This window comes from Halichoeres trimaculatus, unplaced genomic scaffold, assembly GCF_033239565.1.
Source record: "Halichoeres trimaculatus isolate MK-OKI-2021-1 unplaced genomic scaffold, fHalTri1.1 fHalTri1_scaffold_18, whole genome shotgun sequence".
NCBI classification, from domain to species: domain Eukaryota; kingdom Metazoa; phylum Chordata; class Actinopteri; order Labriformes; family Labridae; genus Halichoeres; species Halichoeres trimaculatus.
In genome coordinates, this window is record NW_027437196.1 from 31,217,799 (window position 1) to 31,230,000 (window position 12,202).

The 12,202-nt window shown below is 43.0% G+C and overlaps 1 protein-coding gene across 1 annotated transcript in view; it reads right to left on the reverse strand.

Annotated features, from left to right (window-relative positions):
- LOC141807266 (uncharacterized) overlaps positions 1-12,202 on the reverse strand; it is a 156,538-nt gene that overhangs the window by 69,537 nt on the left and 74,799 nt on the right. The window contains exons 16-17 of the mRNA XM_074693145.1: positions 10,259-10,330; positions 7,870-7,905 (exon numbers count right to left, since the gene is read on the reverse strand). Coding sequence (XP_074549246.1) covers positions 7,870-7,905; positions 10,259-10,330 — 108 coding nt within the window. The remainder of the gene's footprint in view (positions 1-7,869; positions 7,906-10,258; positions 10,331-12,202) is intronic.

The following is a 12,202-nucleotide window of genomic DNA, read 5'->3' on the forward strand; positions in this document are numbered from 1 at the left end:
TGCAATTGAGTGACTAAAAATGAAATAGAATTCCTTTCCCCCAGGTTCATACTTTTGATTATGACAAAAATAAATAAATAAAAATAAATAAGTCAATTAAATATAAAAAATTAGCATTATTACTACAACAAAAAAAGGAAGCTTGTCTCAAAGGTAAATAGTGGCATACAATTTTGAATCTTCAATTTCTCCTTTCAAGGATAAGATAAGTAAGAAAAGGAAAGTAATTATGAGAACAAAAACAAAAAGTGTTTCATTTCAACTAACCTGACCTTAGAGACACCGTCTGAGACTTGCATATCTATGGGGAAATCCAACCTGTATGATGACCATGTATTCAGTCTAATAGTTAACAGTTTGGCCCCCTCTTAATCCGATTAATTATGCAGTTTTTATTCCATTCCATCACCAGGTGTAGTGGGGAGGTTTTTGATGAATTTTTTGTTAACTTGTAGGTTGTCGAATGTACGTCTGGAGCCGTCCACTGTTATCAGTCTTGCTAGATAGTACAGGCTGTATGGGACTCCAGAGGACCATAGCTTGACCTTTACCTGATTGAAGGATGCTCACAGCTGGCCGACCTTGGGACTCATGTCGGGGAAGATGTAAACAGGGGATCTTTGTATTGGAGACACCCTTTATTCTTGGACAGGTTTTTTTGCGTGAGTCTTCGACTGCTGTCCTTCTTCATGGTAGAATATGTTTTGTCTTGTCTTATCGCCCGGGGTCAAAAAACAATCCTATACATGTATAATGGCTGGTCTAGAAAGTTACGTGTTATTTGGTAGGACAGAGCTGCCTCTACCTGCTGCTCACTCTATTTGACCGGAAGTGAAAGTCGTTTGTATTTAGGGAAAAGAAAAAGAATGGTATTGAATGAGGATGAGGTGACGAGTTCCAAAGGTATGTTTGTAACAATTTGTTTAAATACCACTCAGTCCTCCTCTGCACTGACTCCGGACATGTTTGCCTCTTTTTTCAGTGGAAAGGTGGCCAGCATCAGCAACCAGTTCTCTGAGCCTGACCAGCTTTGTCAGATCCAACCTGCTATCTATGCCTCACTCTGCTCTTTTGCTCATCTGAGTGAGGAGGAGGTCTTCAGACTTCTCCTTAACTCCAAACCCACAACCTGTCCTCTAGATCCTTTACCTACCAGCATCCTGCAGACCATTTTACCCATAACCAAACCTGCAGCCACACACATTAATTCCTCCTTGGAATCTGGGGTCTTCCCTGCAGCTTTTAAACAAGCTCAGGTCACCCCACTGCTCAAGAAACCAAATTTCAACCCAGCCCAGGCTAAAAATTACAAGCCAGTCTCACTTCAGCCCTTCCTGTCAAAAATACTCCAGCAAACAGTCTATAACCAAGTCTCTGAACATCTGCTGAAAAACAACCTGATTGACTCCTATAAATCTGGCCTCAGCTGTGACCACTCCACTGAGACTGCACTCCAGTCAGTCACAGAATCATTGCGACTGGCTTGAGCTGCTGGCCAGTCCTCTGTCCTACTACTGCTTGACTTGTCTGCTGCTTTTGACACAGTTAACGATCAAATCCTCTTCTCCACACTCTCTGAACTTGGCATCCCAGGATCTGTGCTGTTTTGGTTCAAGTCCTACCTCACAGACAGATACTTCAGAGTGTCATGGAGAGGAGAATTGTCTAACTCACATGGCTTACCAACAGGGGTATCCCAGAGGTCAGTGCTTGGTCCCCTACTCTTTTCCTTATACACCACCTCACTTGGTGCAATGATTCACTCTCATGGCTTCTCTTACCACTGTATAGCCACTCAGCTTTTCCTGTCTAGTCCACCTGATGAAATAACTGTCTCAGCTCAAATATCAGTATGTCTCGCTGATATCTCCACATAGATGAAGGAGCACCACCCTTAGCTAAATCTGTCCAAAACTGAGCTCATTGTCCTCCCAGCATGTCCCTCGGTTCAACCACAGATCAGTGTCCTGCTTTATTCCAATCAACTTGTGTCCACAAACTCTGCCAGAAATCAGGGTGTCATGATTGATGACCAGCTGACCTTTAAGGTTCATGTCGCCTCGATTGCTCAATCTTGTCAATATGCCCTCTGTAATATTAGGAGGATCAGACTCTACCTTACACAACAGGCCACACAGCTTCTGGTACAGGCCCGTGTGATTTCACACATGGACTCTTGCAGCTCCCTTCTAGCAGGCCTCCCTGCGTGTACATTTAAACCTCTGCACGTCTGGTCTTTAACCAGCCCAAAACAGCACGTCACCCTGCTGATAATCCTTCTTCACTGGCTTCCAGTAGCAGCTTCAATAAAATTCAAAGCTCTTCTTCTGGCTTACAAAACATTGACAAGAACGGCTCCTGCCTACCTGGAGTCCCTCATCCAGGTTTACACTCCTTCTCGCCCACTACAATCTGCTTGTGAAAGACACCTGGTGCTCTCTGGCCAGACTCCCTTTCTACTCTGAGATGTGTGAAGACTCATCTGTTTAGGGAACACTTAAGCACCTCCCATTCTTTGTCCTCAGGGGTAGAATAAGTCAGACGGTCTCGGACCCAGCTCTTAGTGAATTTACAGCACTGATCATTGAATGTTGTTGAAGGTTGTATGATATTGCTGCAGTGATTAATTGTGGTTCTTTCACTTAGTTGCAGCACCAGCAGCTAAATAACTTTTAGCACTTTATCACACTAAGGCAGGGATGTCAAACTCGTGCCATGGAGGGCCAAGAGGCTGCAGGTTTTCCTTCCAACCAAACACTACACCAGCTGATTCCACTAATTACCTCACCTTCAAGCAGAAAGCAGGGACTAATCAGTGAAATCAGCTGGTGGAGTTTGTGGTTGGAAAGAAAACCTGCAGCCTCTTGGCCCTCCATGGCACGAGTTTGACATCCCTGCACTAAGGCTTTCCCTTCTGTCCAAATTCTTTCTTATGTTGTACATTGCTTTGGGCAAAAGCATCTGCTAAATGAAACTGTAGGAGTGTATCTAGTCTACCTAAATAAGAGGTGTCTCTTCACATCTACAAATACTTTCAGAGTCAAGTTCAAGTTGCAGCTTTATTTCAGTAAAGTGGTTTGTTTTTAGAATGAATGTCCCCAAAAGTGGTTTGAAGTTTGTACTGGCTATTCTAACAGTAGCATTTCTTGCTTCTCCAGGACAAAAGAAAAGTTTGCAACCAAGACCGATGCCGTCAGCTCCAAAGGTTGGAATTCATCCATTCATTCCATTAATTCTCAGATGATTAAACTTAATTTAGTTAACACAGTTAAATAAGAAAATGTTTATAGAAAACTTCAAGTGTAGTTCAGTTTAGTACATATCATGTCACAGACACATTTCTGCCCTAACAGTCCTTGGTAGCCAAATAAATATGATGTTTGTTTTTTCATGTGGCTTTTTCAAGAATTGCTATGGTTACTATTGAAAGCACATTACTTTGATAAGCAGAAAACTTTTTTTGCGCATCTGAGGGAAAGCAATGTTGCAGTCAGTAATGCAGTCATGTGGTACACCAAGACCAGAAATGCACAGCTGTTAAGGTTATTCCAAGTGTCATCACAATAATCTATTTTCACTTTGATTTTAATTAAACAATCACAGTGCTTGACTTTTGTAGATAACATAATGAATCTATATTTTAGTAGCTGAAATGTTATTTTAAAAAAATACATTGAACGACTATTTTCTTCAATCTTAACATATTGCATGTTCTTCTGATTGACAGAGATGAAATCCAGAAAAATGTGTGAAAAGACCATGAAGCAAGAACAAAATCAGTGCTGTGATGAAACACTTCATGACACACATTGAAAAGAGAAAGCTAGCAAGATGGAGCGCCAACAATGTAAGATTACTGAACACCCAGTTTTAGAAAACAGAAGTCTTTAATATTTGGGATTTTGTAAATAACCGGGGCCTTCAGTTAAGAGCACAAGGTTTTAAGTTTGTATGTTTTAACAGTTGTACTTTACTACATTGTTGTACAGTTGTACGATTCTTACTGTGGACATTCCCTGCTGTTGTATACAGTTTAATACTCAGTAAAACCAGCAGTTGTCACGTCTCATTTAAGGTGTATTTATTGTCATTCCAGGACAAAGATTAAAAAAGGGAAGGAAATTAGTACTGAGGGTCACATAAAAGCAGCAGAAAAAGTAATAGCAATAAAAAAAGAATTATGTAAATCTTAAATTGCCGACATAAAAATATGAAATTTAAAATAAATAAACCTTGTTGGATGTGTGTGATGTTTTGCAGGGTTGAGCGTTCTGAAAACCTCTGTGAGTAGCTGTTAGAAGGCTGGCTGTTTTGGTCCTGATGCTGCACTGCCTTTTTCCTAAGGGGAGGGCAGTCAACTGTCTATAGGCAAGGTGAGAGGGGTTCTTTAGAATACTGGCAGCTCTTCTCCTACAAATGATATATATGGGAGGGACTAAGGACGCGGTCACACTGGCCAATCGTGCCGTGCCTAAGCACGCTTCAGCCGTAAAGCACGTTTGAATAGGCCAGTGTGACCGCAACTGTGCCGTGCTCAAGCACGATTCCCTTCTGTGTTTCAGCACGCTTCGAAGGGGTGGGCTCCGGCACGGTTTACTTCATGCACGAGCACAAGCACACGGACAGCACGTGCGATCCATTACGTATAATCACCACGAGCGCATCTCACCACAATCATTTTAAACAAAGCGGTGGTGAGGGCTGTGTCGGGCGAAAACGACTCACCATAAGTCCAAAAGTCTCTAAAGTTGTAGCAGTGCTCTCTTTTTCTCATTGTGCTGACTCTAATGAGATCACACTTCATGTAAACAGATGCTTCACGATGACGAAGGCGGGCTGTTAGCGTCTGTGATACTCGCTAAAGTCTGGTTCATATTGGGGTAGTGTGACCGCTGGCCGTACTGGCTGGGGAACAGCGCTGCATGGGGGCAATCGTGCTTAGGCACGTTTTGGATGGCCAGTGTGACCGCGCTCATAGATGTTTGTGGCCAATGGGAGGCACCTAATGGGGATCTTATGCTGATTTTACTTTTACTTTTGGGGAGCATTTCTCTCTGCACCAGAGCACTTTCTGTGCCTTACAGTGAAGTAAAATGATGAATGATGTCCTCTGGGCATTTGTTGAAAATTCAGATGACTGAGGTACCAATGCCAGCCTGCATTCTTCTTGTACCCATGTTGATCGGTCACTTAAAAATATTTTGTCTGCAGTGTCACTCAAACTACTGGCCTAACATGACTGCAGGCAATGTGCTAAATGGAGACAGATTCATCCAGATGAACTCCTGATTTACCCTTCAAAGATGTACTTGTGGCGCTAATGCTGTAGTACTTTTTGAGTAAAAGATTTGCTACATAAGACTACCATCTAAATGTTCAGTTGAACAAGTAGGATCCTCACAAACAAGGGTTTTGTCCTGATGTGTGCATGGTTAGTGGCCTGTTAAACCAGTATGGTCCTCACAAGCAAAGGATTGTCCTGATTGTGTGTGTGTATGGTAAGTGGCCTGTTATACCAGTGTAGTCCTCACAATCAAGGGTTTTGTCCTGATTGTGTGTGTATATTTGTGTGTATGGTTTGTGCCCTGTTATACCAGTGAGGTCCTCACAAACAAGGGTTTTGTCCTGATTGTGTGTGTATATTTGTGTGTATGGTTAGTGCCCTGTTATACCAGTGTAGTCCTCACAAACAAGGGTTTTGTCCTGATTGTGTGTGTATATTTGTGTGTATGGTTTGTGCCCTGTTATACCAGTGTAGTCCTCACAAACAAGGGTTTTGTCCTGATTGTGTGTGTATATTTGTGTGTATGGTTAGTGCCCTGTTATACCAGTGTAGTCCTCACAAACAAGGGTTTTGTCCTGATTGTGTGTGTATATTTGTGTGTATGGTTAGTGCCCTGTTATACCAGTGAAGTCCTTACAAACCATGCCTCTGTCCTTTTTGTGTGTACATGTGCGTGTGTGGGTAGTGTCCAGTCAAACCAGGGTAGTTCTTACAAACCAGGGTTTTGTCCAGATTGTGTATGTGTGTGGTATACGTCCCAATAAACCGGGGTGTCCCTATGAGTCACCACTGTGCTAGGAAACGCCTCCTCCCGCCCCGTCCTCGTAGTCCTGTGAAATGTCAGGTGATCATAGCTTGAGATTCTTTCGCAATATTTAACTCATAAATAGACAGGAATTTTTCTCAATTTTTTTGGATCAGTGTTTTCTTTGTTGCACCTCTCTAGGACAAAGGGAAAGGTGGGTCCCCGTAAACCACCACTGGGCCGGTTTGAGAAAAGTGCCCCGATAAACCACCGTAACCTGTATAGGTGTGTGTGTGTGTGTGTGTGTGTGTGTGTGTGCGTGTGTGTGCGTGTGTGTGCGTGTGTGAGAGAGACAGAGAGAGAAAGGGTAAGATTAAATGTGTGCAACAACCAGTGTGTCAGTATAGGTGTGTATGTACTACTGTGTGCTGGTCCATGTCTTCATCCTGGGTGTGTGAGTGAAGAAAAGGTCATGATTACCACTAGCAGCCAATGAGAGAAACCCGTGGAGAGAGGGGGTAGGAATTGGCTGGTGGTGACCTTTAACAAACCTGACTTTTTATCTTGTGTGTGTCTTTTCCAACTGCGTCTTGCAGCAGCTCACACACACATACACGAACACACACACACATACACATACACACACTGCTCCCCTTCTCTACGTCTCCCATTTGCACGCGTTAAAGCAAGTAGCTGAATCAGATCAATCATCACTTGCTTTGATTGTTGGCTTTCAGACTAATGTGACTAATGTGTGTTCACAATGGTAGAAGTACAACAGGATGACATTGTGCCGTGCTAATGCGCATGTGCTGATGTATTGATGTGTTCATGCAGGGAAAGGCTGCATATCAGTGAAAGAGCAGAAATGTGGGAAATCTGCAGCACAAGTTGTAAGCGTGTTCATATGTATGCTGCATGTAAAGTGTGAGCATTAGCCAGGACCAGCAATTGTGCTCGAGTATGGCACTGTTTGGATGGCCAGTGTGATGGTGCCTTTAGTGCACTTCTGTGCTCCCCGGCTGGTTTTAAAGTCAAATCGGAGCATTACAAGCTGCAAGGACGCCTCCAGAAATGGGGAACCTCGATTGAGTTATTTTGAAGCACAGAGTCGTTGACCTGGAAGCTGCAGCTTTTTCACCAAGGGAGAGTTGAGGACTTACTGTTCTGTTTTTCTTGCTCAGAGTTGAATTTTCCATAACCACACATTTATAGTATGTTCTCCTGACCAAGTGCATGCTACTCTTAGGCCCTGTTTCCACCAAGCAGCCCGGTATGGATCCGTACAGTTTGGTAAGGGTTGGATCAGTAAAGCCTGTTCCGGTATGTTTTCCCACAGCCAACAGTACCCTTCTTGGTAGGCAGCGCGCAAGCTGGATGCCGATAGCCACATCAGTTACATAATAACATGGCGGCATAGCAATGTGACACAGTGTAACCCACTAATAAATCCTACAAAGAAGAAAAGCTTGACACAGTAAATAAAAAAACCACCATTTTGCAAACCAAAAGAAAGTTCTCTTCAGGGAGTGGACTGGAGATTTAGACATGGAAGCATTATGTGTTGTTCTTTATTACCACTGTCACAAAGGAGTGATGATTCTTTCCACCAATTAATGGACTGCAGTGTTCATAGCTCCACCTTCTGGGGTCAGATCATTATGTGTGGTACCCCAACAGAAGGGTCCCAAGTGGAACACTACAGGTTGCTAATTCAGGAACCTGTCCTGATTTTAGTCAAAGGAAACAGCACAACACACATGCTGTACTAAGACGAACCAAACTGAACCACTCAGTGGAAACTGGGCTTTAACGTAGGTGGTAAAAAGTGGCACAGTACCTGGTGACCTTTAGGGCCGGGCTCTCCTCTCTCCCCCTAAAGATACAACAACAACTATCAGAACAGGTCTCACACTCTCACACTCTTTGACCCCTAATTCACACATAAAGCATGAGTGCCGCGCTGTGCAGGGCCAAGTTTTTTTCATACTGGATGTGTCTCTGGAGCGCCCTGCAGCGCGAGGCAACAACCGTAGCAGCTGGATACCCAAGATCACAAGATCACAGGAGAACCACATGTAGGAATCCCATCATGACACTAAACTTGCATGGTGATTAATAAGTATATTAAACTCACCTGGTCCTCCCCAAACTTCAGCAGCTTCAGTCCTTCTCCTTTCTGTTGGTGTCCTTATACAAAGAATGTGTTGTGTCGTATGTAATTATGAAGTTTTTCACCATTAAGATTTAATGATCAAGGGCCAGAAGATGGAGCTTTATTTTGAAATGACTGGATACTCTGATCCAGTGGCGATTGCTCTAAGACTACAAGGGAAGCTCAGCTTCCCCTAAAATGTCCCCCCAAAAAAGTGGTGATATGTACTGCTGTGTATACGCCAGAATTCCTTCATCTTTTGTTCAGAATCTGGGCTGGCCTGGACGCTGGGCTTCTGCATAATGTTTGGACAATCTCACATGACCGCGTTTCAGTAGTGTGTATGAGAGCGTTTCAGTAGTGTGTATGAGAGCATTTCAGTAGTGTGTGTGAGAGCATTTCAGTTGTGTGTGTAAGATTTTTACTATAATGTGTGAATATGTATAGTTTTATATCTGTGTGTGAAAAGTAATCCTGAATAATGTCCCTGTTGGCTCCTCATAGCTGCTCCCCCTGTCGCTCAGACTTACAGCCTGTCGAAGTCTCACGCTCCAGCTGCTCGCAAGCTGGCATGGAGGGTAGAATATATATTTAAATAAATAAACAAATTTATGATGTAGGCCGGGATAAAATTAGCGTCCCCTCCTTGACTGACCAGCAGCCGCCACTGGTTTGCATAAAACAGTCTTGAAGTTTTGATGAATATGCGCATCACAATAACACATGATTTTGAAATTATTTCCATAATTTTATTATGTCCTTTCAACAAGTTATTTCTTTGTTCACACAACAATATTTACAATTAGTTGGTTTAACAAATTTAAGTCTTGCTAAATGAAGGTAATTTAATAATGTTGAAACAACACAGTCAGTCAACATTAGTTGACTTTACTTGGTTTGTTTTAATGGAATAAAGGTGGCATGATAAAATCATGTTCATTCAAAAAATCAGTACATATTTAACCACTAAACATAAAATAATCTAGCTGAAGTAACATGTTTGACGTGTTATTTGAAAATACACCCATGCTGATTTTTTTTGTTGTTGTTTTTGTTTGTTTTTGTTTGTTTTTGAGTATATGCAATGCCATTAAGATGGTGAGTGGTTGTTGATTCAGAATGAAAGTCTGAGGAGTGTTTGTGTGAGTGTGTGTGTGTGTGTGTGTGTGTGTGTGTGTGTGTGTGTGTGTGTGTGTGTGTGTGGGGGGGGGGGGGGGGGGGGGGGGGGGGGGGGGCTAAGTTACACACACAGAAAGGGTACCTCCATCACACTCAGTCAGATACAATTAAAGAAGACAACAGAGGGTACAAATCCTCCATGGTGATCATAGGGGGTTATGTTTTTACAGCTCTGCTGCCCTCTTGTGGTGGAATAGAGACAGTGCAGCTATAAAGATAGAGTGGGGTGTAATGTTACATAGGGGATTTACATTTGGGCTGATTAACATCATGAGAAGCTGTGAAGATAAATTGGATTAAAAACAGAACATACTTTCTATATTTCTGATCTGGAGGCTTTATTGATCGACGCCTTTCTTCAGCGCACACCAGCAAAAATAGACTCACAGCGTAACAGCTGCACACAGCTATTGGAGATTGTGGTGCCGGTTGACCACAGCAAATGGCTATGTGATTGCAATGACTAGATTGACTGTGGGGCAGTGCGACGCAGTGCGCTTTATGTGTGAATTTGGGGAGTTACTGGAAGCTGTGTGAGGAATTATAACCTCAAGCATTAATGTTATGTTGACAGCACCCTGTTAATAAACACATAACACAGCATGTTAACCAGGCTGGGTCATGATGTCTCATTCGGTACTTACTACTTTTGAAGTGTGAAGGACAACCTTCAGCCCCATTGAAGTTTATCATGCCATCTTGGCAACACATGAATAAATTATTAACAAGTGTATGTGTTAAGCTGTCAACACTTCAGCAGCATATAAAACTCCAGACAGCCAAGCCAGTAAAGAAGTGCTGTCCCTGCAGCCATCAAAGACTTCATTAAGCACAAATAAATCCATGAATATCTATGAATGTATCCACATATATGCTTGTAAATGTAGACACTTACCTTGTGACCTTTGAACCCTTGCAGCCCAGTGGCCCCCGGCATCCCTGGAAAGCCTCGCTCTCCTGTGGAGCCCTGAAGAGTTGAGACAGTATTGTTGCCCAATAATCAGTAGATGATTAAAGATGGTTCATATGCAGTTTGTTCTGCCATCAGAGGGCATGATGGGTACTGTCACCCCACCCAAAAGCCAAGAGGAGCTGATACTGAGGTCCAATAGGTCTGACCAATAAAGGAATGACGTCCTGGATGATAAACTGAGGGCACTGATGACAGGTGTTAAGACAGGAGAGAAAGAGTCAACTTCAGTAGTTTTCCTTCCTTTTTGTGTGTGTGTGTGTGTGTGTGTGTGTGTGTGTGTGTGTGTGTGTGTGTGTGTGTGTGTTTGTGTGTGTGTGTGTGTGTGTGTGTGTGTGTGTGTGTGTGTGTGTGTGTGTGTGTGGTTAAATATGACTTGAAGAGATGTGTGAGTAGAAAGTTTTCCTATGCTCATAAAACTCTCACTTTCCAGAAGATAAAGTTGTTTCTTCCCTGACAAACAGCTCCTCCAAAAAAGCCAAAGCAATTAAGTAGAAAAGTGATAATTCAGATTCCCTTTTTAAAAAACAACAATGGTTGACATTTATGGGAGTAATTGCTCTGAAAATTGTCACTTATCAAACAAGTGGCATTTCAAGTGTTTCTGTCAGTCATCAGCAGGATCCAAGAAAGGAGAAATGGCAGACAGGATGAGAGGAGACAGATGGAGAGAGAAGTTGGTATAGAAAAGAGAAAAGAGGAGAGTGATCACTCTGATCTGATCCTGATGCCTCGAGGGGGATTAGAAATGCCCTGCATACATTTACCCAGAGACGTGAGAAGTGGGGTGCTGAGGGTGCTGCAGCACCCGCTGAAGGTGGAAAAGGGGAAAAAACTGTATTTAATTTTCTTTTTTTAACCGAGGAGAACGATACACGGGGTTTTGATCTTGATCGTTTTGTATTGTTGAAGTGTCATTAAGGCTGGAAGTGTTTCCTAGACACTGATAGAATGCGCTCTTTGTCTCTCTGACCCCCTCTCCTTCCAGACACGTCACGTGTGTGCCTTTGTGGTCAAGATGGGTAGAAGAGAGTGAGACCCAGAGAGACTGTCAGCCTGGACTGTGGTGCAATAATATTTTGTTTAATTGGTTTAAAATAAACCCCGATTTGTTGGCACAAAACGTCTGGTTATTTAGCTGTCTGCAGGCTCAATAAGAACCCGTAGAAAACCAAAAAAAAGAAGAAAAAGACCTGATTTTTCGTGCGTGCACACGCTCATGCACACAGGCGTTAGTATCCCCTAGTACAGCCCCCCTTGGTATAAATGGCTTCTCGCGTCCCTGCATACACCTCAGACATGTCTCATCTGCTTGACTACTTCCAGTGTACAGATTGTGTTTAAATTAGTGTGAAGTGTCTTTTTATTGATGGATTTCCACTTGTAGTAGAGAGTTAACCTAGCTGTTTACCTCGGCCATTGAGGGAGGCTGACATCTACATGTGATCACTTTTCAGACTTTTTTCAGGACTCCTGAAATATTCTAGAAATGTGCAGCACTCAGGTGTCAAAAGAAGACTGTGGTGATCCCCGGGGCAATGTTTTACAACAGGTGCTAATTAGGGGCTTCGAACGAGCCCCTCTCCTGCTTAGCAAGCTATGCAGGAGAGGGGCTCGTGGGCAAAGCCACAAGCCCCTAATGCTCTTCCATTTCGCCTTTTTCAACTTCTTCATCTTCCGGACAAAATTTTGATTCGCTAACCATCCTGGAGCTTTGAGAAAACCCCGCAAATTATACATCAAAACGTGCGACGTGACCGGGATCGGTGTGCTATGATTTTTTTTTACAGATTCGCCAAATTTTGCCCGACTTTTTGGCCAAAAACGGCGAAAAATCCCTCATAGAGGATGAATAGGGAACCTAGGAAT